Source organism: Bos taurus, chromosome X (genome assembly GCF_002263795.3).
Source record: "Bos taurus isolate L1 Dominette 01449 registration number 42190680 breed Hereford chromosome X, ARS-UCD2.0, whole genome shotgun sequence".
Classification (NCBI taxonomy): domain Eukaryota; kingdom Metazoa; phylum Chordata; class Mammalia; order Artiodactyla; family Bovidae; genus Bos; species Bos taurus.
The window spans coordinates 55314675-55342646 of record NC_037357.1 but is presented as its reverse complement, the minus strand read 5'-3'; the positions used below and the strand labels follow the sequence as shown (position 1 = coordinate 55342646).

At 39.2% G+C, this 27972-nt stretch overlaps 2 protein-coding genes across 6 annotated transcripts in view; both read right to left on the bottom strand.

Moving 5' to 3' along the window:
* The window catches only part of TBC1D8B (TBC1 domain family member 8B), an 84138-nt gene extending 75330 nt beyond the window's left edge, over positions 1-8808 (bottom strand). The window contains exon 1 of one of the 3 annotated variants that reach the window (XM_059883646.1): positions 8106-8808. In XM_059883646.1, the coding sequence (XP_059739629.1) occupies positions 8106-8571 (466 nt within the window). In that variant the 5' untranslated portion in view covers positions 8572-8808. Of the gene's footprint in view, positions 1-1918; positions 2096-2201; positions 2509-8105 lie in introns of those variants that run through there. The other 2 variants (XM_024988461.2, XM_024988462.2) reach the window with 2 other exon arrangements.
* A 7862-nt stretch (positions 8809-16670) lies between these two features.
* RNF128 (ring finger protein 128) overlaps positions 16671-27972 on the bottom strand; it is a 100517-nt gene continuing 89215 nt past the window's right edge. For 2 of the 3 annotated variants that reach the window (XM_005227835.5, NM_001076071.2), the window contains 2 exon segments: positions 27644-27812; positions 16671-18103 (listed from right to left, as the gene is read on the bottom strand). In XM_005227835.5, coding sequence (XP_005227892.1) covers positions 17970-18103; positions 27644-27812 — 303 coding nt within the window. In that variant the 3' untranslated portion in view covers positions 16671-17969. 3 annotated transcript variants of the gene reach the window in all.

Below are 27972 nucleotides of genomic sequence, written 5' to 3'. Positions count from 1 at the left end.
AAGGCAATGGCACCCCACTCCAGTACTCTTGCCTGGAAAATCCATGGACGGAGGAGCCTGGGAGGCTGCAGTCCATGGGGTCGCTAAGAGTCAGACATGACTGAGTGACTTCCCTTTCACTTTTTACTTTCATACATTGGAGAAGGAAACGGCAACCCACTCCAGCGTTCTTGCCTGGAGAATCCCAGGGACGGAGGAGCCTGATGGGCTGCCGTCTATGGGGTGTCACAGAGTCGGACACGACTGAAGCGACTTAGCAGCAGCAGCAGCAATAGTGATTTGATTCTCAAAAATCTGATTTACCTATTACTTTTCAGGAACACAGTAGTTGTAACAAAGTGACATAAACTTTGGTAAATGTGGACAGGAGCACCAGAAAAATTCTGGTCAAATAAAATTATGGGGAACCAAAATTTTATGCTGTAACACTGGGCTGGAAAATATATTTTAAATATATTCTGATCTGTTTTCAATGGACTCAAATGGGCAAATTACATCACTGGGTAATTATGAACATTGATTCTCAAATTTTAATCTGGAAAATATATACATCTACTAAATGGAAAGACTCCTCTGCAAAATAACACTTCTAATTTTTGAAAATTATAAAGTGGCAAAACATGAAGTTTAATCAGGCAATTTTTGTGGCGGTATTTTCAAGAGGGCTCTTTTGGAAGCTGAATAGGATGAATAGCTCATGCAAGATATTTTTTTAAATGTCCCATAGGACCTCAGAATTCTCACCACACTACCTGGATCTTGAAAAAAAAATAAATAATAGCACATGTTCATCACCATCTCAACAATACACATTGATTTGGCACCTATTTATTTCATCCTCTCAACTCTGAGGTAGACACCATTTAACAGAAGAGAAAAAGCAATGCCTTCAGTTATTTGGTTCTAATTACAATTTGCCTGGTTTAGCAGTTACAGGTCATAATTATAATTTGCCTGGTTTGCTGATTATTTCCCTCAAACCCGACCCTCTGCCACTTATCTCGATTATGAACACTTCACAGACAGGGAACTGAATATTAATTATCTTTGTATACTAGCATTCCATATGGCACACAGTAGGCTCTTAAGGTTGAATGAATGAAAGAATTTGTCGAACATCCTTCAACAGGAGATTATGATGGGACTAACAAGCAGGTTTTGAGACACTTCCTTTTCATTCCATCTCGCTGCTGAATTAATCCTGGACCATCACTTCAAGGCCACAATATCGAACTATAAGTTGTCACGAAAATGAGCTCTGGTCTCTCCAGTGACCAAAAGTTTGCACCAAAAGTTTGCACCTGCCCAAGAAGGCTGGTCTCAAAACAAAGTTCCCAGACTAGACACAAATAGAGTTCTTGATTTGTAAATCAAAGAAGTGAAGGCAGGATGGATTAGGCGGGAAGAGAAACTTCCGTTTGTTCAATCGGTTTGCTTTACAACCTTGGCTCTGAAAGAAAGGGTAGTCAGCGCCAAACACTCAAGGAAGAAACGAGTTACAACGGTTACTTTGGGAGGGGATCCCAAGGATCGAAAACTTGGAGACAAAGTGAAAAACGCTAAATGGGGAGGAATTAGCAATTCTGAGACCTACTCCTCACCTTCCCCCCGCACCGCGACTCTCCCCTCCCCCCGCCCAACCCCGACTCCCGAATCTCTCTTTTGACGCCGATCCCCCTAGATGTGATTGGAGTTCCTCCCTTTCTCCTCATCCGTCCTCCCACACAATTACCCCCCACCACCACCCCCAGGGTGGTGGCTAAAGATGGGGGAGGTGGGGAGGTTGTGGAAAAAAGTTAAGTGCACAACTGCGAACTGGCCCTGATCACTAGCCTAAAAGCGATCTGCCCACGTCTAACGCTTGTCACCAGCCCCCTCCCCCATGGGTACTCTGCCTCTGAAAAAGCCCCTCCTTTACCTCAGATTCTTCCTAGGCTTCAGAAAGAACCCCCTCCTCCCTTTCGCCGTCCCATCCAAAGACCGACTGCTGGTCCAGGGAGGCGTTCTTAGGACTCAGTGAGGGCGACGGAAAGGTGGTGGTGGGGGGAGAAGAATCCGAGTCCCACCCACCCCCACCCTCCCCGCCCAGGGTTTAGAATCAGGTGGCGGGCGGCGACGAGTAACTGTCCCTCACCTCCTTTTAAGTACCAGAAAACACGGGGCCCCAGGCAGGGAGGGTGGGGGTAATGGCCACATCTTACCTGTGAGTCCCCCGCCGCCTTCCTCCCCATAGCCCCGACGCCGCTGCAGCACGAAGTAGTCATTGGACCTTTCCATCATCCACAGCTTCAGCGCATTTTTCAAGAGCACTTCCTCGGGCTTCAGCCACATCGCGAGGAACTTTATGCCGCCCTGGAGCAGCCACCTAGATACCCTCCTCACCTCACCCCTCCACTCTTTTCCTCCCCTCTACTTCTCCTCCCACTAAATCTGCCTCAGGCGGCAGCCGCTAGAGTTCTGCTTTTCCACACTTCCCCCAACCCTCCCTTCTCTCCCACGTAGGCAGCGAGATTGCCAATTCCCTCCCACAGCGCTAACGCCCGACTGGGAAATAGTCCTGTTCCTTTCTCTTCTGGGAATTGTAGTTTGCTTCCCGCTTTTCTGTACTCAAGCACTTGGAGCGCGGGACTACACTTCCCACAATCCATTGGGGTGAGAGCTGGGTGCGCGTGCTTTCAAAGCGAGTCCAAGCCACCAGTTCAGTGGATTTTGCCAATCGAAAGTTTAAAGCGGTTTTTGGAGCGAATAAGTGAGGCCCGGGTATAGAGGTGTTGTTTCTTCTCATCCTTTTACAGCTGAGGGTGTTAAACTGTAGTAAATAGTTTCCGGAATTTGGGAGTAACGAACGGCCATTCTGGGAAGGAGCAGTAGCGGTAACTAACGTAGCTCAGTCGTGTCCAACTCTTTGCGACCCCGTTGACTATAGCCCACCAGGCTCCTCTGTCCATGGAATTCTCCAGGCAGGAATACTGGAGTGGGTTGCCATTTCCTTCTCCAGAACTAACGTTTAATACGCTCTTGCTGCTGCTGCTAAGTCGCTTCAGTCGTGTCCGACTCTGTGCGACCCCATAGACGGAAGCCCACCAGGCTCCCCCGTCGCTGGGATTCCCCAGGCAAGAACACTGGAGTGGGTTGCCATTTCCTGCTCCAATGCATGTAAAGTGAAAAGAGAAAGTGAAGTCGCTCAGTCGTGTCCGACTTCTAGCGACCCCATGGACTGCAGCCTACCAGGCTCCGCCGTCCATGGGATTTTCCAGGCAAGAGTACTGGAGTGGGGTGCCATTGCCTTCTCTTACTATGTACTAAGCGATTTCACTTACAGTGTCTCACATAATCCTTACAGAAGTCTCACAATGTATATCTCATTCCCCACTCTGTACATAAACAAATGGGCAGTCGGGTTCGGTGACTTAGCCAAAGTTACACAGAAAGTGGAGTCTGATACTATTCATTGTCTGATTGAAAAATCTTTCTTGGATTAAGCTCTTTTCTGCCCATACAATAAAAATATAAAATCTCCAGAAACCATATAGTGTTTTTCACGCCGTGTGCTCCTTCCTTCCCAGATTTGTTCTAAATATTGTAATCAGCCACAGAAAATGTCGTCCAACTTTGCTTTACTGGATATAATAATTTATGAGCGATTTTTTTGCTTCAGTTCTTTAAGAATCCCTTTCAGGGCAGCCTGTACCTTGTTAGTGATACGCAGCTGCTTAAACACTTTGAAGTCGGTACTTTGTGAGACATCATTATGAGAAATTATTTGAGGGACATTTTTATTTACTGCTGTCACTAAGCCCACCAGAATTAAAGAGGCTTCTCTGGTGGCTCAGACGGTAAAGAATCTGCCTGCAATGCAGGACACCTGGGTTCAATCCCTGGGTCTGGAAGATCCTCTGGAGAAGAAAATGGCAAACCACTCCAGCATTCTTGCCTGGAGAATTCCATGGACAGAGGCTACAGTCCATGGGGTTGCAAAGAGTCAGATAAGACTGAGCAACTAACACACAACAACTGAAAGTGAAAACGTTTATAGGAAGGAAAGAGTTGAGAGGCAGCATACAAAAAAAGGTGGCGGGGGGGGCTCTTGGCAAGCTATATTGAGAATGAAGCCTCAAAAATATGACTTAAAAAAAATGGGGTGGGGCACACCCAGATGCCAAGGAGCCATAAAACTCTGCCTCAGAGCAGCGTCTGTGGCTTAACCCTCACAAAATGTGGGCCACCTCAAAGAAAGCAGGTGTGTGCTACAAGCAGGGATTTTTCTTGAAAGTGAAAAAAAGGCCAATTTGGGATTCTTTTTTTCTAAAATGCAGTTATTAGTCCCAATGCAGCTTTTTGGAGGTGGGGGGCGGGGGTAGTCGGGCGTGGGGGGAGTGGTGGCGGTGGACAGCAATCTTCCCAGAGCCCGAACTGCAATGTATCCTTGGGGAAAGCCATCCTAATTTGGATATGTATTAAGGAAGATAATTTCTTAAATCTTCCTGGTGAAAGATCAGTAAATGTGGCAAATAAAAAGAGATGTGAAGTATCCTTTATTTTTTATTTTTCCTTCCCCTTTTTATTTCCTTCCTCATCAAGCCACATTCTTTTCCAATACCCTTAAACTGTAAGAGTTGTGGCAGGGGCTATGCAGAGCTGGATGATTCTTCTGTCCCTTTACTGGGGATTCTATTCAGATAAACCCACATGCTCCCTGTTACAGAAGTGGACCCACTTTTGGCTCGGAGCAGGGCATTTAGAGAGCTCCTGTTGTAGTAAACATTTTGTTGATTATGTGAATAAAACATGTTTACATTACTCCTGGAATATAACGTTTTGTATTGATCATCTACTGTATTTCAAGCCTTTGCAAATAGAAGTATTTTTCTTAAAACGACTTAAAATGACAGACCATGTCACTATATAGACCATGTCACTATTCAATTGTGTATATTAGTATACATTGTTTTTAGAGAAGAAGGACAAGAATTACAAACTGCCATGGATATCACTGCTGGTGCTGTGCTAGTAATATCTATATCTATCTATGACTGGATGCACAGATTGTCATTTGACCCTCATTAATAAACTTGTACATTTTAACATCCTTAATTTGCAGATGAACAGGAGGCTCAAAGAAATTAACTTGCCTAAAATCAGATAACTAAATAAATGGTGGAGCTAGGGTTTGAACCTGGGTTTGTCTGAGTACAATATGTCTGACAATATGGTTTATAGATACCTCAAAGACAATATGTCCAAAGCATAATTTATTTCTCTAGTATCCTCCCTGCCCAAAGTTGTCTCTTCTACTACATTCTCATAGTTCTGAGCACCACTGTTTACCAAGATGCTCAAGCTAAGAAACTTTGAATAGTCTTCCCTCCCTGCTTTTTTTACATTAAAAAAAAAATGAGGTGTTAGTTTCAGGTGTACAGCAAGGTGATTCAGTTTTTTATAAAACTGAATCACCTTGCTGTACACCTTGCTGTATTATGGAAAATAATATCAGATTATTTTCCATTATAGGTTATTATAAGATATTGAACTTTGTTCCCTGTATTATACAATAAATACTTGTTGCTTGTCTATTTTATATATAATAGTGTGGATCTGTTAGTCCCATACTCCTAATTTATCTATCCCCCTTTCCTTTTGGGGAAGTTTGTTTTCTGTATCTGTGAGTCTATTTGTTTTGTAAATAGATTCATTTTTATTGTTATCATATATTTGTCTTTCTATGTCTGGTTTACTTCACTTAGTATGATATTTTATAGGTCCATCCATGTTACTACAGATGGTATTACTCCATTCCTTTTTTATGACTGAGTAATATTCCATTGCGTGTGTTTATTTATATATATGTATACCACTTCTTCTCTATCCATTCATTTGTTGATGGGCACTTAGGTTGTTTCTACATCTTGGCTGTTATGAATAGTGTTGCTATGAACATTGGGGTGCATGTAAGGAACCTGAGAATAGTCTTAAACTTCCTACTTTCACCACCTGCACTGTTACACACACACACCACTCTACTCTTTTTTTTTCCAAAAGTCCATTCCATCCTCCTGTTATCACTTCAGATAAGCCTCACATCACTTTTCTGCTGCACTGTAATAGCCTCCCAACTCATCTGTCTACTACCATGTTCATTTTCTGATTTATCCAAGCCACATATTTATGGACACAATGTTATACTATGCAGGGCTGAATAATACCCCGTTTATCCAAAATTCAGTCTTCCAGCTGACTCAGGCTTCTAAATCATAGTCTCAAACACCTATGTGAAAGGTACTGGGAAACACCAAATAGCAGTTCCAAACCCTGTGCCATGGAAAGGCTTAGGCTATCACTCAAGATTCCACTGGATTCTTATTTGAAGTGAATTTCACAAGCTTAGTTGATATTTTACAGTCTGAAGCAGGTTTAGAAGCAGTAAGATTCAAAACAGGTGGAGCATTGCTAGAGGAGAGCCATCTAAAACTTTAGTACTCAAAATACAGACCCTGGACCACCAAAATCTGCATTACCACGGAGCTTGCTATTAGGTTGGTGCAAAAGTAAAAGAAATTCAGAATCTCAGAACCTATTCCAGGCCTTAGAATGAGAGTGTGCATTTTAACAAGATCCCGGTAGTTTGTAGGAATATTAAAGTTTTAGATTCTCTAACTGAAAGCAAATGAGGTATTTGAAAATCAAATTTTACAACAAATTGGGGGTGATTAATCACATTTCTACTAAGAGCTAATAGGTATCTTTTAAAAATTAAGCTCTATCAATGAAATTTAGATGACTGAATTTTTTTTAAGTTTATATCAGAACATGCAAATTAAAATTTTCTAGGCCTCAGAATTGGGATGTTAGTTGGAGGAGAAATTGACACTAGGTATCCATGGCACCCCACTCCAGTACTTTTGCCTGGAAAATCCCATGGATGGAGGAGCCTGGTAGGCTGCAGTCCATGGGGTCGCACAGAGTCGGACACAACTGAAGTGACTTAGCAGCAGCATCCATGCTAAGTGAAACTGAAGGTCACTCAGTCATGTCCAAGTCTTTGCGACCCCATGGCCTATACAGTTCATGGAATTCTCCAGGCCGGAATACTGGAGTGGGTAGCCTTTCCCTTCTCCAGGGGATCTTCCCAACCCAGGGATAAAACCCAGGTCTCCCGCACTGCAGGTGGATTCTTTACTAGCTGAGCCATCAGGGAAGCCCAGCCATGCTAAACTCTATTTATATATACTACTATTCTCCAACTGGAGCTTCCCTGGTGGGTCACCTGGTAAAGAATCTGCCTGCAATGCAGGAGACCTGGGTTCGATCCCTGGGTCAGGAAGATCCCCTGGATAAGGGAATGGCAACTCACTCCAGTATTCTGGCCTGGAGAAGTCCAAGGACAGGGGAGACTAGTAGGCTACAGTGATGGGGTCACAAGAGTTGAACACGACTGAGTGACTAACACACACACAAACACTCTCTAAAGTGAAGTGAAGTGAATGTCGCTCAGTCGTGTCCAACTCTGAGACCCCATAGACTATACAGTCCATGGAATTCTCAAGGCCAGAATACTGGAGTGGGTAGCCTTTGCCTTCTCCAGGGGATCATCCCAACCCGGGGATTGAACCTAGGTTTCCTGCATTGCAGGCAGATTCTTTACCAGCTGAGCCACCTAACCATCAAAAAAATCTAGGTATGTCCACAAGTGTCTCACATTTATGAGATTGTATGTTTCTGGAAGAAAAAAGGTTAGAACTTGTGAGTAGTAGTTTTCAAACTTTTCCCTGAATTGCCTCTAAGGTAGAAGATAATAAACATTTTGCTCTGGAGGTCAAAGTGCCCACTGTAATAATGCACTTCTTTTAAATCCCATGTAGTATGCAAATCTAAATGTTATATTGTTTAATATGCTTTAAAATATTTTTAACCTACTCTAAATGGAAAATACAATGAGTAAGGCAAATAACTGAAAATTGTTATAACCTAAGGTGATAAAATTGATCCAGGTATTATAGAACATAGCTAGAATATTTAGTAAATGCACCAAAACCAGATGGAGGGAGGAGAAGTATTATATATCTAGCATTCTAATTGTATCCTTAAATATATTTTTACTGACTTACCTGCAGATGGTGATTGCAGCCATGAAATTAAAAGACGCTTACTCCTTGGAAGGAAAGTTATGACCAATCTAGACAGCATATTCAAAAGCAGAGACATTACTTTACCAACAAAGGTCCATCTAGTCAAGGCTGTGGTTTTTCCAGTGGTCATGTGTGGATGTGAGAGTTGGACTGTGAAGAAAGCTGAGCATCGAAGAATTGATGCTTTTGAACTGTGGTGTTGGAGAAGACTCTTGAGAGTCCCTTGGACTGCAAGGAGATCCAACCAGTCCATCCTAAAGGAGATCAGTCCTGGGTGTTCATTGGAAGGACTGATGCTGAAGCTGAAACTCCAATACTCTGGCGACCTCATGCGAAGAGTTGACTCATTGGAAAAGACCCTGATGCTGGGAGGGATTGGAGGCAGGAGGAGAAGGGGACGACAGAGGATGAGATGGCTGGATGGCATCACCGACTTGATGGACATGAGTTTGAGTGAACTCTGGGAGTTGGTGATGGACAGGGAAGCCTGGCGTGCTGCGATTCATGGGGTCGCAGAGTTCGACACGACTGAGCAACTGAACTGAACTGAACTGTTTCCATACAAATTGTGAAATCATTTGTTCTATGTTGTGGTCCTTTAATGGACCAGAACCTGGTGGTCCGGAGTCAACGATAAGAAAATGAAAGAGAGAGAGAGAGAGAGAAAGACATGGGGACCCAAGCTCTGATGGAGCAAGGGTGCTTTATTAGCAGAAATGTAGGCTTATATATCTTTAGTAAGATGATTACTCAGCTATTACACAGGATGAAATTTTATCAATAGCCACAATATGGATAGTCTAATACATACAAGGTCGCTGATGCTGAAAAGAGTCACTGAAGGGAGTTACTGAATGGAATCCAAGCAGATACCCTTTCCCATGACCTCAGTCCTGAGAATTGCGCGCAGCTCTACTCGTTCTCGGAATAGGAACCGATAAAGAACAGAGAATCCTTGAGAAATAGAAAACAGCATGCAGGAGTCCTCCTGTTATATGTTCCCTGACAATTTACCCTTATTTATTATATTTGTAAAAAGGTCTTGACTAATTGAGTTTGTTTAGTTTTGCATAAAGGCATTTTTGCATAAAGGCAATGGTAAACAACAAATATAATTGTAACAAAAGGAAGGGGAAAACAAGCTTGTATGATATATGATTGATTATAATGAAAGAAATCATTACTATGACTACAATTGTTCTCTGTGAGATGTCCAGTCTAAGTTCTTTGGTGTTTGCGGCAAGTTTCCAGATGTCTCATTGTTCAGGCCCAATCTGTTTATCGAGGACAATTCGAGGATGAGGGGGTGTCATTTTATCGTCAAGCTAGCCAAGAAGTCCTTTGTCATGGTAATGTTTCATCGTAGTATTAGTAACTTTTTATGTTACTTGAGTAGCATTGTCATACATAGTACTGTTAATATCATCTGAGCAGTTAGATAACCACATACCATAGGGTCTCCAATCGACAATTGTATGATTAGCTATAAACATTAATTTTTTTGATTTTTGATTTTGGTCCCTTTTGATATCCTGTTCATGTCTAACTGTCTACCTATTTTCCTTTTCAGGCATTTGGGACTCCAGTCTCAGGGGAAAGGGGGCAATGACCGCTCTGGCTTTTTCAGGCTGTACAGGGGCAGTCGTGGGGTTTTGGGTTTCCTTTGCCTGTTTTCTGTCAGGGTGTATTAACAGAGGGAGATGAGAGTCCATGGAATGATAAGGTGACTTGTTTCAGCATTGTCTAGGTGTTGGTCAGGGAATATTTTTGTCATACTACCATTTGGATATTTGTTGTATTCTGGAAGAAACAAACTTAACAAAAAAGTTAAAGGTATATGGCCCAAAGATTAAGAGAAGTAGAAAAGCTGTTTAGGGGCTACCAGGAGAACTAGGACCAGACATTGGTTCACGACATTAATGTTTCTCTAGGTATGAGAAGATGCAAGAATTTGGGCTCATAAAATCTTTACCCGAAAACATCTGACTGTCTGAAGGCCAGTTTTTCTGGTTTTTTTTTTTTTTTCCAGAGCATAGAGTGTCTTATTTTTGATTTCTACCCTGAACTCCTTTCAGGGGGTGTTGAAGGTCAGCAGCTTGCAGTGGTCATGATGTAATCTTTGTAGAGGCAGTTGACAAGTATCAATTTTCAGTCAGTAGGGTCCCTTCATAGCCACATATTTGACCATGTTTGGGGGGCATTTTATGGCCATTGTGTCTCATGGTATTGGGAGACATTCCCAGGTTTAGGGACGATTTCATTGATAGGCCACTCAGTGTGCTGTTATTGGACCAGGCCTTGTAAGTAGCAAAAGTCTCTGGACCACTGTCTTACTAGCCTCTTGGTCCAGGAAAACATTTCCTCTTGTTGTTTTTTCCCATATCTAGAGTTACATTATTACAATCATTGATCTCATATGGAACTGTATATCAGCATTATATCATAGGCTCAGTCACACATTTGTTAACGTAAAAAGTTCTTCCAAAACAAGTGACATAGAAAATAATATAGCTATAGTTAGCAGTTATTAGTAAAGTCATGTCTTAAGAAACTTGTATCATGCATAAAACACTTTTCTACTTGTTACAAACCTTTTGTATACTTTTTTTATTTATCTGTAAGGCATATTTTTTTCTCATATAGAACTTTTTTTTGGGTTTAACTTTCCACAAACCTTTTTTATACTTTCTGTATTCATCACTTTATTTGTCCATTCATAGAATAGCCATCTATAAGCCATACTTCTTTGTTTTCTTAATAAAATGTAATTTCATTTCTTATACCTTTTTTACTGAAAATATGTATCTTACTTTTTTTAGAAACCATGAACTGTTGTTTAGCTCATTTATAAATTAACCTCAGCAATATTATCCAGAGACAAAGACATACATATATATCTAGACAGACAGAGATCTCATAGATTTCTGCTTTAAGATTTAAAAGGTCTGTCCCCCACTTTTTTTTCTGGCTTGAAGTTGTACTAATCTGTCTAAGGCTGACATCTCAGGCAAAGTGGGTTGTCTATTTCAATAACGTGATAAGAGTTAATTACAGGCTTTTGCTTAGACATATTTCTGGTATATCAAGTTTGGAGCTGTTGGGTCAAGAAGTCCCATGGGAGAATGAAGAGAGGGGAGTACAAATAATTTTAGAGGTAAATCTAGTCTGATGCGAGTAAGAAACTGTTTTTGTAATTTATTTTGCACTAAATAGAGTTCCTCTTGTGTCTCTTGAGAAAGTGAATGAGGGCTATTTAAATTAGGATCTCCTTTCATTAACTTTTCTAAGGTCTGTCAAGAGACGTCATTTGTTAGATTTCTTTTTTATAACAAAAATAGGAGAATTTCAAGGAGAGCGAGTAAGTCTAGCAAAGGAGAGACTTTTGGATTTGTGTCTGCTGGCAGAGGAGGAGCACTTGGAGCAGCCGGGGTAGGATTTGTAGGAAAGTTCTGAAATATTTTATGTTGTTCTAATTGGGCCTTTTGTAAAGTTTCATCATCTAATTCATATTTATGTAACAAGTTTTCTGTCTGTTGTTGAATATTATGAGGGCTAGAATTACCTTGAAATGGCAGAATTACAGCTTTAATGAGAGCTCATGAGGGCCAGAAATCAATTGGAATATTTTTTCTCTGCCTGGCGGCTCATTCAACATTTTCTTTGACCCAGTGCCAAATTTCTAAATCAAAACTGCTTTTATCAGGGAACCAAGGATTACACTCAACCACTGTTTGAAGGCAAGGCTCTATTAGTTTGCGTGAAACCAGAAGTCCCTGAGCTTTAAACAAATGGTGAAGTAAAGTAGAGAAATGATGGGGCTTTCCAGCTGTTTAATCCATGTCTTACCGACCTCAATAGGCCCTGAGTCACTCAGTCTGAAATGCCACATATACCAGGTCCCTGTTCTGGGGGCCACTTGTTGTGGTCCTTTAATGGACCGGAACCTGGCAGTCTGAAGTCAATAATAAGAAACTGAAAGAGAGAGAGAGAGAAAGAAAGAAAGAGAGAAAGAAAGACACGGGGACCCAAGCTCTGATGGAGCAAGGGTGCTTTATTAGCAGAAATGTAGGCTTATATATCTTTAGTAAGACGATTACTCAGCTATTACACAGGATGAAATTTTATCAATAGCCACGATATGGATAGTCTAATACATACAAGGTTGCTGACGCTGAAAAGAGTCACTGAAGGGAGTTACTAAAAGGAATCCAAGCAGATACCCTTTCCCATGACCTCAGTCCTGAGAACTGCGTGCAGCTCTACTCATTCTCAGAATAGGAACTGATAAGGAACAGAGAATCCTTGAGAAATAGAAAACGGCATGCAGGAATCCTCCTGTTAAATGTTCCCTGGCAGTTCTAATTCTGTGAAAAATACTGTTGGTAGCTTCAATCTATTGAATCTATAGATTGCTTTGGGTATATACTCATTTTCACTATATTGATTCTTCTGATCCATGAACATGGTATGTTTCTCCATCTATTTGTGTCACCTTTGATTTCTTTCATCACTATTTTATAGTTTTCTATATATAGGCCTTTTGTTTCTTTAGGTAAATTTATTCCTAATTATTTTATTCTTTTTGTTGCAATGGTGAATGGGATTTTTTCCTTAATTTCTCTTTTTTTCATTTTTAGTGTATAGGAATGCAAGGGATTTCTGTGTATTAATTTTATATCCTGCAACTTTACTATATTCATTTATTAGCTCTAGCAATTTTCTGGTGGTATCTTTAGGGTTTTCTATGTAGAGGATCATGTCATCTGCAAACAGTGAGAGTTTTACTTTTTCTTTTCCAATCTGGATTCCTTTTCTTTCTTTTTCTTCTCTGAATGCTGTGGCTAGGACTTCCAAAACTATGTTGAATAGTAGTGGTGAGAGTGGGCACACTTGTCTTGTTCCTGATTTTAGAGGACGTGCTTTCAATTTTTCACCATTGAGGATAATGTTTGCTGTGGGTTTGTTATATAAGGCTTTTATTTTATTTAGGTCTGATCCTTCCGTGCTTGCTTTCTGGAGAGTTGTTTTTTTTTTTTTTTATCATAAATGGGTGTTGAATTTTGTCAAGGGCTTTCTCTGCATATATTGAGATAATCATATGGTTTTTATCTTTCGATTTTTTATAATGGTGTATCATATTGTTTGACTTGTGATATTGAAGAATGTATCCCTGGAATAAAGTCCGCTTGGTCATGGTGTATTATCTTTTTAATATGTTGTTGGATTCTGTTTACCAGCATTTTGTTGAGGGTTTTGCATATATGTTCATCATTGATATTGGCCTGTAGTTTGTGTGTGTGTGTGTGTGTGTGTGTGTGTGTGTGGCATCTTTGTCTGATTATGGTATTAGGTTGATGGTGGCCTCATAGAATGAGTTTGAGAGTTTACCTTCCTCTGCAATTTTCTGGAAGTGTTCGAATAGGATAGGTGTTAGCTCTTCTCTAAATTTTTGGTAGGATTCACCTGTGAAGCCATCTGGTCCTGGGCTTTTCTTTGTTGGAAGATTTTTGATTACAGTTTGATTTCCATGCTTGTGATGGGTCTGTTAGGATTCTCTGTTTCTTCCTGGTTCAGTTTTGGAATGTTATACTTTTCTAAGAATTTGTCAATTTCTTGCAAGTTGTCCATTTTATTGGCATATAACTGGTCATAGTAGTCTCTTATAATCTTTTGTATTTCTGTGTTGTCATGATTTCTCCATTTTCATTTCTAATTTTATTGATTTGATTCTTCTCCCTTTTTTTCTTGATGAGTCTGGCTAACAGTTTGTCTATTTAATTTATCTTCTCAAGGATCCAGCTTTTAGTTTTGTTGATTTTTGCTATAGTCTCCATTTCTTTTTCAGTTATTTCTGCATTAATTTTTATGATTTCTTTCCTTCTACTAACTTTGGGTTTCTTCTGTTCTTCTTTTTCTAGTTGCTTTAAGTGTACATTATTTATTTGATGTTTCTCTTGTTTCTCGTGGTAGGCTTGTATTGCTATGAACCTTCCTCTTAGCACTGCTTTTATAGGTTTCGGGTTGTCATGTTTTCATTTTCATTTGTTTCTACGCATATTTTTATTTCCTTTTTGATTTCTTCCATGATCTTAACACAATGTGACTTTTACAAATGAATTCTCATAAAACCCCACCATCTTAAGTTGGAGACTACCTATACATACAAATATATCTACTGTCACTGTTTAAAAATATCAGCCTATATTTTGAATGTCATGTTGTTGTTTAGTTTCTAAGTTGTGTCCAACACTTTTGCAACCTCATGGACTGTAGCCTGCGAAGCTCCTCTGTCCATGGGATTTCTCAGCAGGAAGAATGGAGTGGGTTGCCATTTCCTCTCCAGGAGCTCTCCCTGACCCAAGGATTGAACCCCCATCTCATGCATTGGCAAGCAGATTCTTTACCACTGAGCCACAGCCTTATATTTTGACTATGTGAAAATAATAAAGTCTGTTGCTCAAACTCTTATTTATAATCAAAATATAATATCAGGAAGAAAATTCACAAGTGACATGGATTCCTCTTCTTTGCATATCCCCAAGAGAATTGAAAGCATAAATCTACACTAGGACTTGTACATGAATGTTCATAGGAACATCAGCCATAATGGCCATAAAGTGGTAACAATCCAAGTGTTCCTTAGCTGATGAATGGATAACCAAATATGGAATACCTATAGACTGGAATATTATTCAGCAATTAAAAAGGATGAAATACTGATGCATGCTTCAACATGGATAAACCTTGAAAATATGCTAAGTAGAAGAAGGCAGTCACAAAAGACCATATATTGTATGATTCCATTTAAATGTAATGTCCAGAATAGGCAAATCCATGGAGACAAAAGGATAATTGATGGTTCCCTGGGGCTAGGAACGGGAGCAGAAACTGAGTAAAAATGGATATGAAGGGATTTTGGGGGATAATGTCAGTCAGTCAGTTCAGTCGCTCAGTTGTGTCTGACTCTTTGCGACTGCATGAACCGCAGCACACCAGGCCTCCCTGTCCATCACCAACTCCCAGAGTCCACCCAAACCCATGTTCATTGAGTCAGTGATGCCATCCAACCATCTCATCTTCTGTCAACCCCTTCTCCTCCTGCCCTCGATCTTTTCCAGCATCAGGGTCTTTTCAAATAAGTCAGCTCTTCGCATCAGGTGGCCAAAGTATTGGAGTTTCAGCTTCATCATCAGTCCTACGGATGAACACCCAGGACTGATCTCCTGGTTAATGTAATGTTCTCAAATTCACTTGTGGTGAGCACAATTCTATCCATCTTTAGAACCATACATTTACAATGGCTGAATTTTTGGTATATAAATTGTATGTTAATACAGCTAGTAAATATTCAAAAATTATAAATGCCTCCCTAGAAGAACCCCTGCAAAGCTTGAGATGATTAACTTCCTAAGAATAAAGAGAAACTTCCTAAGAATATAGAGAAACTTTATAGTGTGGCATCACACACATTGGGCATATTGCCATATAAGACATATGTATATCCTGGATTTCATAATCATGGTTCTGAAGTGTTCCAAACAACTGTTTATTCTTAACATGTTTGCCAAAATAAAGAGCTGCTTTTAACCCATTAACAGCATCCCAGGAATGATACTTCCAAAGAGAAGACCAAAGGAAATGTCCATCTTTATATTACACAAAACATAAAGCAATAAAATGGCCTTATGGTTTGTGTGATATAAAGATGGACATTTCCCTGGTGGCTTAGTGATAAAGAATCTGCCTGCAGTGCAGGAGACCTGGGTTTGATCCCTGGGTTGGGAAGATCCCCTGAAGAAGGGCATGGCAGTCTACCCCAGTATTCTTGCCTGGAGAATTGGTGGGCTACAATCCATAGGGGTTACACAGAGTCAGACATGACTGAAGTGACTAAGCAGCAGCAGCAGTATAAAGATGGACTGGCATCATGGTCCTTTTCTAACCTTAAATTTTCAGTGATTAATAGGAGGGGGATTCTGGAGAGAGGGGACATATGTATGCCTGTGACTGATCTGTGTTGATGTGTGGCAGAGGCCAACACAATATTGTAGAGCAATTGTTCTCCAATAAATAAAGAAAAAGAAAAAACTTATCAGTGGTCAACCTCATTATTTACCTTGCTGACATTTAAAAATAATTCATGATAGATTCAGTCATTTTATAATGGCAGCAGTTCCTCACTATGTAGTGAAATATGTAAACATGCTGTGCTGTGCTTAGTCACTCAGTCATGTCCGACTCCGTGACCCCATGGATTGTAGCCTGCCAGGTTCCTGTGTCCATGGGGATTCTCCAGGCAAGAATACTGGAGTGGGTTGCCATGACCTTCTCCAGGGGATCTTCCCAACCCAGGAATAGAACACAGGTCTCCCACATTGCAGGTGAATTTTTTTTTACCATCTGAGCCACCAGGGAAGCCCAAATACTAAAGTTTTAGTTTTTATTATCAAATATATCAACAAATATTTACATTAAACCTTTTTCCTCCTAAATCCAAGCATATGTTAAAAGTTAGTATATGATTACTAAACACCAGACACAAACTTTTATTGGAATATTTTATTTTACATTTTATATTTAAAGAGAATCAATACAAATCGGGACCTATTTACAGCATTTCAAATCAGTGTACAAGAATGCAATGGTTTCATCCACTCTACATTTAGCCAACAAAAATACATGTCTATTCTGCTTTTGCTTAAATTCTGCTGGAATTTGTACTGGAAACAAAACTCTAAAACCAAAGATAAGCCACAGAAAATATAAAGTGCATTTTTATAATAGCTCTATTTAACTTTGGTGGATGAAGCTTCAAACTTTATAGTAAGGCACCTGGAATTCTCCCCCACAACACCAATTCTTTTTCAAACACCAAGAAAATGCATTCACGAAATTTATAGCTACACAGATAGAATTTTATTTTACCTAATGTTATTTTATAAAGTCCATTTAGGTAAAATGTAAACTCAATTTTAAGTCAACTTTGTTTGGAAAACATTTTCTATAGACTAATTTCTGTAGACAAATTCATACACAGAGATCAATTACCAATTTTTGTGTGACTTATTAATAATCATTTTCAAATGGTATGATGATTTATATGTTCTGTTTTTGAAAGTCCCATAAGTAAGGTTTGAGAAATAGTTATACAGTGTTTTTGTAAGGAAAGTTTGTGTCTATGATCTTTTGTCAAATTGGTGTCATTAATATACCAATCAATCCAGTCCAGTCCATACTCTCTAAGAAACTATGCTTGACACTCAAATGAAGTAAATTTAGCCTGATTTTAAAAATAAGAAATTATTAAAATGAGTATTTTGCTTTAATCTTGTTCTATCAACTTAATGCAGCTTAAATAGATATTTCATGAAGTACTAGCCTAAGTTTGCATTGTTTTTTAAATTACAATTCCAGATCAATATAAGCACCTGGAGAAAAACCCTGACACATATAGCCCAAGCTAAAGTAGTATTATTTTTAATTAAGATACTATCATAAAATAAAGTGATTATAGCTGTTCCACATTTTAAAAGCAACATGTTTTGATAAGAAAATTGTTATAAATGGAAAACATGATTACTTGACAAGAGTTTTGAATATTTAAAAATGTTGCTACTGCTATCAAGAGGAAACTTGCCTATGAAAAACATTATAATGTGTTTGTGGAAAAGGTTAATAGGTTTAGTATTTTAAGTCATTTAACTATAGCATAATATTAGTCATATCAGCACTTTCAGTATCATTCTTATTTTATTAAGTTTATCCAGTTCCTTAGTAGTAAACTAGGCCCTGATTGGCAGTTCTGTTATTACTAAAGGTTCAGGTTTTCTACTGATACAGATTTTATGATTTAATTTCTCGAACAGTGGTCTCCTGATCAGGACTTTCATCTTCTTCAAAGGTTGGGTTGTCAACGTGAGGAACAACATCCACTGCCATGGAATTTGCTTCATGGTTTACCAGCTGTAGATTTTCATCTTTAAAAAAAAATGGCATTTGAATCAGTTCTAATGAGGTGGATGAAACTGGAGCCTATTATACAGAGTGAAGTAAGTCAGAAAGAAAAACAACAATACAGTATATTAACGCATATATATGCAATTTAGAAAGATGGTAACGGTGACCCTATATGTGAGACAGCAAAAGAGACAGATATAAGAATGGACTTTTCAACTCTGTGGGAGAAGGCGAGGGTGGAATGATTTGAGAGAATAGCACTGAAACATGTATATTACCATATGTGAAATACCTGACCAGTCCAAGTTTGATGCAGGAAACAGGGCACTCAGTGCCAGTGCACTGGGACAACCCAGAGGGATGGGATGGGGAGGGAGGTGGGAAGGGGATTCAGGATGGGGGACACATGTATACCTGTGGCTGATTCATGTCAATGTATAGCAAAACCCACCACAATACTGTAAAGTAATTAGTTTCCAATTAATATTTAATGGCAATTTTAGGATGCTTTTACCCCTCTGTTCTTTAAGACAAAATTCAACACACATGTCTAGAAGTCTTTCTTATCTAATTCAATCACACTCTGATTATCACACTAATTCCCTGTTTCTTTAAAATGATTTTGCTGCCTTACATAAAGCACTTATATGTGTGTGCTCAAGTCGCTTCAGTCGTGCCTGACTCTTTGTGACCCTATGGATTGTAGCCTGCCAGGCTCTCTGTCTACGGGATTTCCCAGGCAAGAATACTGGAGTGGGTTGCTATTTCCTCCTCCAGGGGATCTTCCCAACTCAGGAATCGAACCCTTGCCTCTGGTATCTCCTGCATTGGCAGGCGGGTTCTTTACCACTGCGCCCAGGGAAGCCCTAAAGCATTTATGGCATTATATTAATTTACAATTACTATTTTGTTGATTCATACATGTGCTTATTTTTACCTACATCATAGCATTCTTAAGAGCAACAGTTGTGTCTTCTGTTTCTTCTCTATTCTAAATAATAATAGCTCTTAAAATCAACTTCATGTTTGAATCACCTGGGCACTTTAAAAAATTATCTATGCTTTTTCCTAAACATAGATAGATTGATAAGATAGATCTGTGTACATGCTCAGTCAAGTCCAACTCTTTATGACCCCATGGACTGTAGCCTGCCAGGTTCCTCTGTCTATGGGATTTCCCAGGCAGGAATACTGGTTGTCATTTCCTTCTCCGGGGGATCTTCCCAACCCAGGGATTGAACCCACATCTCCTGTGTCTCCTGCATTGCAGGCAGATTCTTTACTAACTGATAGATAGATAGATAGACAGAAGGACTAAAGCTAATCAACCAGGAAGTTGTGGAGGGAGTTCCCAAAATGGAATACAAGTAGTAACAAGTGAATATAATTATTTTATAGATGAAATATATATAATCGTTCTGAAGAGAGTGGGAAAGAAAAGAACTAACCTAAGTAATTTTGGAGACTGATATTTTGACTATATCCTATAAGGTTAAAACCAAAGAACTACACTGGTTAGTGAAACTGTTTTTCACAAGGGTCTGTTAGCAATGTTACAACTTACATGTACTTTAGGATTGAACAAATAAGTAAATATACTGAGGATAATAACAGCCGGGTTTCTCAATGTCCAAGAATGGAGTTAAAAGTAAGGAAAGAGGAAGGCTAGAATAAACTCTGTGATGTTGGATTAGAATCATACATCAGTATGAACTAGCTGTTCTTCTGTTAGGTCAATGTAGGTGTGTGTATATTTGTGTGAGTACATACACATATTTCCTCGCTTTGTTCCTTGAAAGGGCTAATAGCAATGATACTCCAAAAGCAATGAGCGTACCTAATGCCCGATCTTGATTCTGAGGTGCTGTTCTCCAATAAAAGCCCCCACTCCCTGATTCTAGGGTTAGGGCAAGAGAGCAGATTAACCTAGATTCTAGCCTAGGGGCCAGAAAACTACAGCTCGCAAGCCAAATCCATAGCTAAGAGTGATTTTGACATTTTTAAGAGGTTGGAAGATAAAACAACACTGTCTCAGCCCCCAAAGCAACAAAGACCTAAAGTCTTCAAAGCCTAAAATATTTACTATCTGGCCCTTTACAGAAAAAGTTTGCCAATCCTTGGCCTAGAACATCTTGTGATAATAGAAAGTAAGGAAGCGCTCAAAAAAAAAAAAGGGGGGGGGGCGGGGTTATTTTGAAAGAAAATCAACCAACTTGAGGGAGTTCCCAATGACCAAATCTAGGGCAATCTAAGCATGAATAAATCATGAGAATAATATTATGGAGAAAAAGAAATATCTGTGAGTCCATAGTATTATAAACAGTTGAATAAATAAGTGGAGAAATGGTATCTCGTCTTTAAATTAGAAGCTTAATTAATGTAGAAAGAAGGACAGAAACAGAAAATCACCATTTGGCACATACTTCAGTAATAATTATTGTAAGCAAGAACTATCAATGATTGCTAAAATTAGTAGGTAAAAATTATGATGAGAAACAGGACGTTTGCATAGTTTCCAAGTGTTTCTCTATAAAACAATAACTATAAAGGGAAAAATAATAACTTTAAAAGAAGAGGCTTGGCAGATACCACCTTAACCAAGTGAACAAAGTTAAAAACATTGATAATAAGACATGGGCATAATGTGCCTCATTATATGATATCAGGCAGACAAGATAAGATATGTGGTTTTCTTGCCAGAAATAGACAATGGACAATGATTTTAAACATTGGGAAACAGCAGACAATTCCAAATTGAAGGATATTCTTCAAACTAACTGGTGGCCTTCAGAGGTGTCAAAGTTAAGAAAAACGAAGACTTAGAAACAGTCACATATTAAGACTAAAAGGACATGACAGTTAAATGTAACGTGGACCTCTCAGCAGATTGGGTATAGAAAGAACATATCCAAACATAAAGGACATATATAGGGACTTCCCTGGTGGTCCACTGGTTAAGATTCCCAGCCTCCAATGCAGGGGGTATGGGTTGGATCCCTGGTCAGGGAGCTAAGATCTCACATGCCTCACATGCCTCATGTGTGAGATGAACTAATATTTGACAAGGGAACCAAAAACATCCAGTGGGGAAAAGACAGTCTTCAATAAATGGTGTTGGGTAAGCTGGATAAATATGCAACAGAATGAAACCGGACCTCCATCTCATACCACTTAAAAAATGAACTCTAAATAGATTAAGGACTTAAAATGCCAAAATCAACAAACGGGACTACATCAAACCAAAAAGCTTCTGCTCAGCAAAAAATAATCAAAAGAATGAAAAGGCAAGCTACAAAATGGGAAAAAATATTTGCAAACCACATATCAGGTAAGGAGTTAATATCCAAAATATGTAAGGAACTCATACAATTCAATAGCAGAAAAGTAAATAATCTGATTTAAAACTGGGCAGAATTGAAATTTTGGGGGGAAAAGATATTTTCCTAAAGAAGACATGTGTGCATGCTCAGTCATCTCTAACTCTTTGCCTCCATGGACTGTAGCCCATTAGGCTCCTCTGTCCACAGGATTTTCCAGACAAGAACACTGGAGTGGGATGCCATTTCCTCCTCCAGGGGATCTTCCCGACCCAAGGATTGAACCTGCATCTCTTGTGGCTCCTGCATTGGCAGGCAGAATATTTACTGCTGACCCATCTGGGAAGCACCCCAAAGAAGACATGTGGATACAAATGGCCAATAAGTAGATGAAAAGATGTTAATCACTAATCATCAGGGAAATGCAAATCAAAACCACAATGAGATATTGCCTCACGCTTGTTAGAACAGCTATTATCAAAATGATAACAGACGAGTGTTGCAAGGATGTGAAGAAAAGGGAACTCTGGTGCACAGTTGGTGGGAATGTATATTGGTATAGCACTACGGGAAACATGTATGGAGGTTCTCAAAAAACTAAAAATAGAACTACCATATCATCCAGCAATCCAACTTCTGGGTATACACACAAAAGAAATGAAATCATTATCTTGAAGAGACAGCTGCACCTCCATGTTCACTGCAGCATTATTCACAATAGCCAGACATAGAAGTAACCTGTTTCTATTGACTGATCAACAGATAAAGAAAACGTGAGATACATATATATGTACACATACACACACGAATATTACTCAGCCATGAGAAAAAAAGGAGATACTGCCATTTGCAACAACATGGATAGATCTTGAGGATACTGTGCTAAGTGAAATAAGCCACACAGAGAAAGACAAACACTGTATGATAACACTTATATGTGGAATCTTTTTTTAAAAGGTCAAATTCATAGAAACAGAATGGTAGTTGCCAGAGGCTAGAAGCAGGGGGGAATGGAGAAATGTCCATCAAAGGATACAAGTTTCCAGTTATAAGATGAATAAGTTCTTGGGAATTTAATATATAGCATGGTGACTACAGTTAACAATACTGTAGTAAATACTTGAAAGTTGCTAAGCATAGATCTTAAATGTTCTCACCACACACACACACACAATTTATAATTATTTGAGATGATAGATTTGGTAACTAATCTTTCTCTGGTTATATGTCAAGTATATTTCAATAAAACTAGGGGGAAATGAGAGAAGAGGAAATGCAATGTGGGATCCTAGGACAGAAAAAGGACATTAAGGGGTCAACTGGTAAAATTTGAGTAAGTGCAATTTAGTTCCTAACATTTTATCATACAATTTCCTGATTTTGATAACTGTATATGGTTATATACGATGTTAACACTTGGAGAAGTTCAGTGATGGGCATTCTTTTTACTATTTTTGAAACATTTTTTAAGTCAGGCTGAAATTATTAAAAAAAAAAAAACAAAAAACTGTGCTTGGGCCCCACATCTCATGGATTCTGACTGAACTATTCTGGGGTAGAGTCCAGGTATCAGTAATGTTTAAAGTTCTTCTGGGTGATCCTAATGTGCAGCAAGGATTAAGAACTAGGGGCCCTATTCTGTGGTTCTCAAAGTGTGGTCCCTGGACAAGCAGAATCATTACCACCTGGAAACTTCTTAGAAATGAAAATTCTCAGGGCCCATCTCAGACCTATTGAGTCAGAAACTAGTGGTTGCCACTCTGCTTGTTTTTTTTTTTTTTAATAAACTTTTATTCATTTATTTTATTTTGGCTGTGCTGGGTCTTTGTTGCTGTGCACGAGCTTTCTCTAGTTGCAGCAAGTGGGGGCTAACTCTCTAGTTGCAATGCATGGGTTTCTTGTTGCTGTGGCTTGTCCTTGCAGAGCATGGGCTCTAGAACGCAGGCTTCAAGTTGCGGCGCAGGGGCTTAACTGGCCCGCAGCATGTGGGATCTTCCTAGACCAGGGATTGAACCTGTGTCCGCTGCATTGCAAGGCAGATTCTTAACCACTGAACCAGGGAAGGCCCTCCCCTCTGTTTAAACAAGCCCTCTAGGTGACTCAAGGTATGCTTAACTTTGAAAACCAGTGCTCTAATAAAACTCAGCACAGTGATGGAACACACAGGCACGAACTAACCAACTGTATGTTTTCGAAGCTATTTAAACCAACTATCACCATAATAATCAGTAGTTAATAGGAAAGGTGCCAAAACAATTAATATATAATTGTATGTGAGTATGTGTGTGTGCTCAGTTGAGTTTGACTCTTTGCAACCCTGTGGACCGTAGCCTGCCAGGCTCCTCTGTCCACGGGATTTTCCAGGCATAAATACTGGAATGGGTTGCCATTTCCTCCTCCAGTTGACGAGTCTACTTTACTATTAATGTTAAATTTTGCTGTTCTAATATTTTTTTCAAAACCAATTAAAAAATTCACGGTTGTAGTCTGATCTCAAAGCAAAGTGGTGGTGGTGGTGTAGTCACTCAGTCATGTCCGACTCTTGTGATCCCATGGACTGTAGCCTGCCAGGCTCCTCCATCCATTAGACTCTCCAGGCAAGAATACTGGAGTGGGTTGCTGTCTCCTTCTCCCTCAAAGCAAAGTATATTCTCTTAATTTAAGACATATGACTGAGGCACCAATTCATCTATTAGCAGTATCTCTAAACTATAGGAGAAGTAGCCAAGAAGGAAAAGTAACCCTTAAATTATGAAACCCCAAATATCAATATATAAAAGGGATGGCAAGTGTGCCACCTCTATCCATGATTACATTTTAAGTAGTCACAAAAGTCACACTAACATATTCACCTTCAAAGATGTTGGTTTAAGTCAATTTAATATTTGATTTGTTTGAAGAGCATAATAAAGTATTAGGAAACTAAGCTTAAATTTCTTAACTTTTATTTTTTCTCTGACTCTGAATGGGAGGATTTTACCCCAAGGCCATACCAATTCTATGTATCCATTTATTTGGGTGCTCACACTTGTGACGGTTGTACATTTGGCATGCCTCAAACATTTAGTGTCTGAGCAAAATCCAATCATATGAGGAAGTAACATAGGTTGTTGACTTTATAACAGGTATTCTTAGACTGGTTTGGGTTTTGGTTACTGACTTTAGAAATAGCATATGGCTTCTAAAAGTGAAGAAAAGGCAGGGTAAAGATGAATATTTCTGTATGTGTAACTTTTCCACAAACTATTAGATGTAAATTAGAATATCTCACCATCTCAGCATAATAATGATGACTAGGGGCCACAGTTGAACTGTAAAATAAAAAATTACAACTGAAATACAACGAAATACTTCCCTTAGATATCAGAAGCTTATCTTAAAATACATGAGTTTAAATCAGGGCTAATTTTATATTTAATAAAACTTCTGGTTTCCTAATGTTGAAACAAATCTACTCCACACAGCTTAAACATCTCTGTCCAATTTATATTATAGTTACAGGAAACATATTACTTTATTCTTATTAAGGCAAACAAACACCATTTATGTGGGTTAAACTATTATTCTTTTTATTTTATTTATTTATTTTTGGCTGTGCTGGGTCTTATTTGCTATGCGGGCTTTTCTCTAGTTGTGTGAGTGGGAAAAATCTATTCTGTGTGGTCACTCATTCAACACTTATTTCAGTATTTGCTGTGAGGCAGCTTGTACTAGGTGCTGGGTGTACAATAGTGAACAATAAGACACTGTCCCTACCCAAATGGACTTTTTAAGGTTTTAATACAATTCAGTGCAATAAGTGCAATGATAGAAGTTCTGTGGAAGTAGACAGTAGGGCCACACATATAACTAAAGATAGGCTTCTCAGGGGAGCAAGTTTTCTTTTCAACATTTTGTTTTGTATTGGGAACTAAGATACAAATACAAAATAAAACTAAGATACAGAAAACTAAGATCATGGCATCTGGTCCCATCACTTCATGGGACATAGATGGGGAAACAGTGTCAGACTTTATTTTTGGGGGCTCCAAAATCACTACAGATGGTGATTGCAGCCATGAAATTAAAAGACGCTTACTCCTTGGAAGGAAAGTTATGACCAACCTAGATAGCATATTCAAAAGCAGAGACATTACTTTGACAACAAAGGTCCGTCTGGTCAAGGCTATAGTTTTCCCAGTAGTCATGTATGGATGTGAGAGTTGGACTGTGAAGAAAGCCGAGCACCAAAGAATTGATGCTTTTGAACTGTGGTGTTGGAGAAGACTCTTGAGAGTCCTTTGGACTGCAAGGAGATCTAACCAGTCCATTCTGAAGGAGATCAGCCCTGGGATTTCTTTGGAAGGACTGATGCTAAAGCTGAAACTCCAGTACTTTGGCCACCTCACATGAAGAGTTGACTCATTGGAAAAGACTCTGATGGTGGGAGGGATTGGGGGCAGGAGGAGAAGGGGACGACAGAGGATGAGATGGCTGGATGGCATCACTGACTCAATGGACATGAGTCTGAGTGAACTCCGGGAGTTGGTGATGGACAGGGAGGCCTGGCGTGCTGCGATTCATGGGGTCGCAAAGAGTCGGACACGACTGAGCGACTGAACTGAACTGAACGCCAATTAACAATGTTGTGATAGTTTCAGGTGAACAGCAAAGGGACTCAGCCATCCATATATATGTATCCATTCTCCAAACTCAAAGGGAAGCAAGTTTTAAAGGAGGAACAGGAGTTGGACTTGACTTCCCCAATTTCTTGGTGGAGGAAGAGTGGAAGGAATGGGCAGAGAGAAGAGAGTGGTTCAAACTATGACTGTTGAATTAAGGTTAGAAATTAGGAGATGGATTAAAGGAAAAATTATATTGAATCAAAAGGAAAGGGAGAGGGAAGAATCTAGGATTCTCCCTAAGTTTCTGGATTGAGGCACCTGGGTTGGTGTTCCTACCATTAATGCAGATAAAGAATACGGGAGAAGGAATATGAATCGTCATTTTATTTGCTTCTCAAATTCTCTGCAAAAACTGTTCTGCCTTCCACCCTCCCCCATAAAAACAGAACACCAAAATGGTAGGTTGGGACTTTTCTTCTTCTTTTAAACTGACCTGGCAATAAACTGAATTATCCCATACACTCATGCCTCCTGCATAGCAGGCAAGAATTCTACCACTGAACTACCAATGCTGCTAAACTGAATTATGCCATACCCTCTTCTTTCTCATCACTGAATTCTATTAGCACACAGTTACAGGAACCAAAAATTCATCTGAGGCTAAGAGACAATGATTATCTATTATAGGTAGAATAAAACACAGATTATTAAGATTCTTATGACTACTTTGTACTCTGCAAACTGTTCAAAGATTAGATTACAATATGAGGTTTGCTTTTGCATGATGGTATTCCTCGTGACCCCTGTACAAATGGTATCTATGTCACTGATAAGCCTATCAAGGACAAAGGTTCATGTTATAGGAAGCTGCAACTTTTACAAGTCATCTTGACATTTCATTTTCCTCCGATTTTTTAGGCCAGAATTAGGTCATCTCAAAATGGGGACTGAGGAAAAACTATCAAACCAACAAAAACCAAAAGACAAAGGTAGAAGTTAAAGAGAGAGAAAATAATTTGTATAGGGGTTTTCTCTAAGGAAAAAAGTAACAGAATTCCCTAAAATCTCTCTATTGGTATGGCATTACTATTTTGAAATTAATACATTCACTTTTAGTTTCCAAGGTTTGTTCATTTCATGGCAAATAACAGGTGGCAGCACACTGTTCTTAAACACAGTTTCCCACCTGGCAAAAAAAGGAGGGGGTGGTTCTGGAGAAGTTGTGTATAAATCAAGGTTTTGGAAATTAAATTATATTTTATCATTCCATAATTTCTGGTTGATATGCAATAAAGAATGGCTTCTAAAGTTGAAAACTTGTCCTTAGCTTCTGTAAGTTAATAAATCAACACTTAAATGCATTTGAGAGCAACTTTCTAATAAAAAATCTTTTTTCTGTGAATAAACCCCATTCTTAAAGCATTTCATCTGTTTCAGGCATATTTGAATATGTGTATATTAAGTCAAAAGAGGGGTGCATCCTGCATTGCATCACTGTCACTAGAAAAAACCTGGAATGTGTTAATTGTGTTAATGGATAAACAGAATAAATGCTAAAAAACAGGAGTACTCTGCCTGGGTGTCTAATCTCCAGCGGATCATTTGTGGGGCACTTGGGGCCCCTCAGCCTGGTGCTCACTTGCTGAGTGTGCATGTTCCTCCAAAGGTGGTTCATCTGCTCCCTGAACTGAAGCATATCCAGATGAAGCAGTCTCACTGCGGTTATCCTCTTCATGAGGAGAGGCATTACTGGAAGTTTCATTGGATACAGGAACTTGTAAAGACACTGACCCATCTTCAACATCCACCTGTGGAAAGCATTTGACCACATTAACAGGATCTCAGAGTACACACTTTTCCTTGACATATTATTACAAAGTTTCTTCATAGGTGACTTCTTAGAGCAAGGCTTCTTGACTTTTGAAACTTACAATCTATTTTTTGATGATCACAAACATCTCTTGCTGG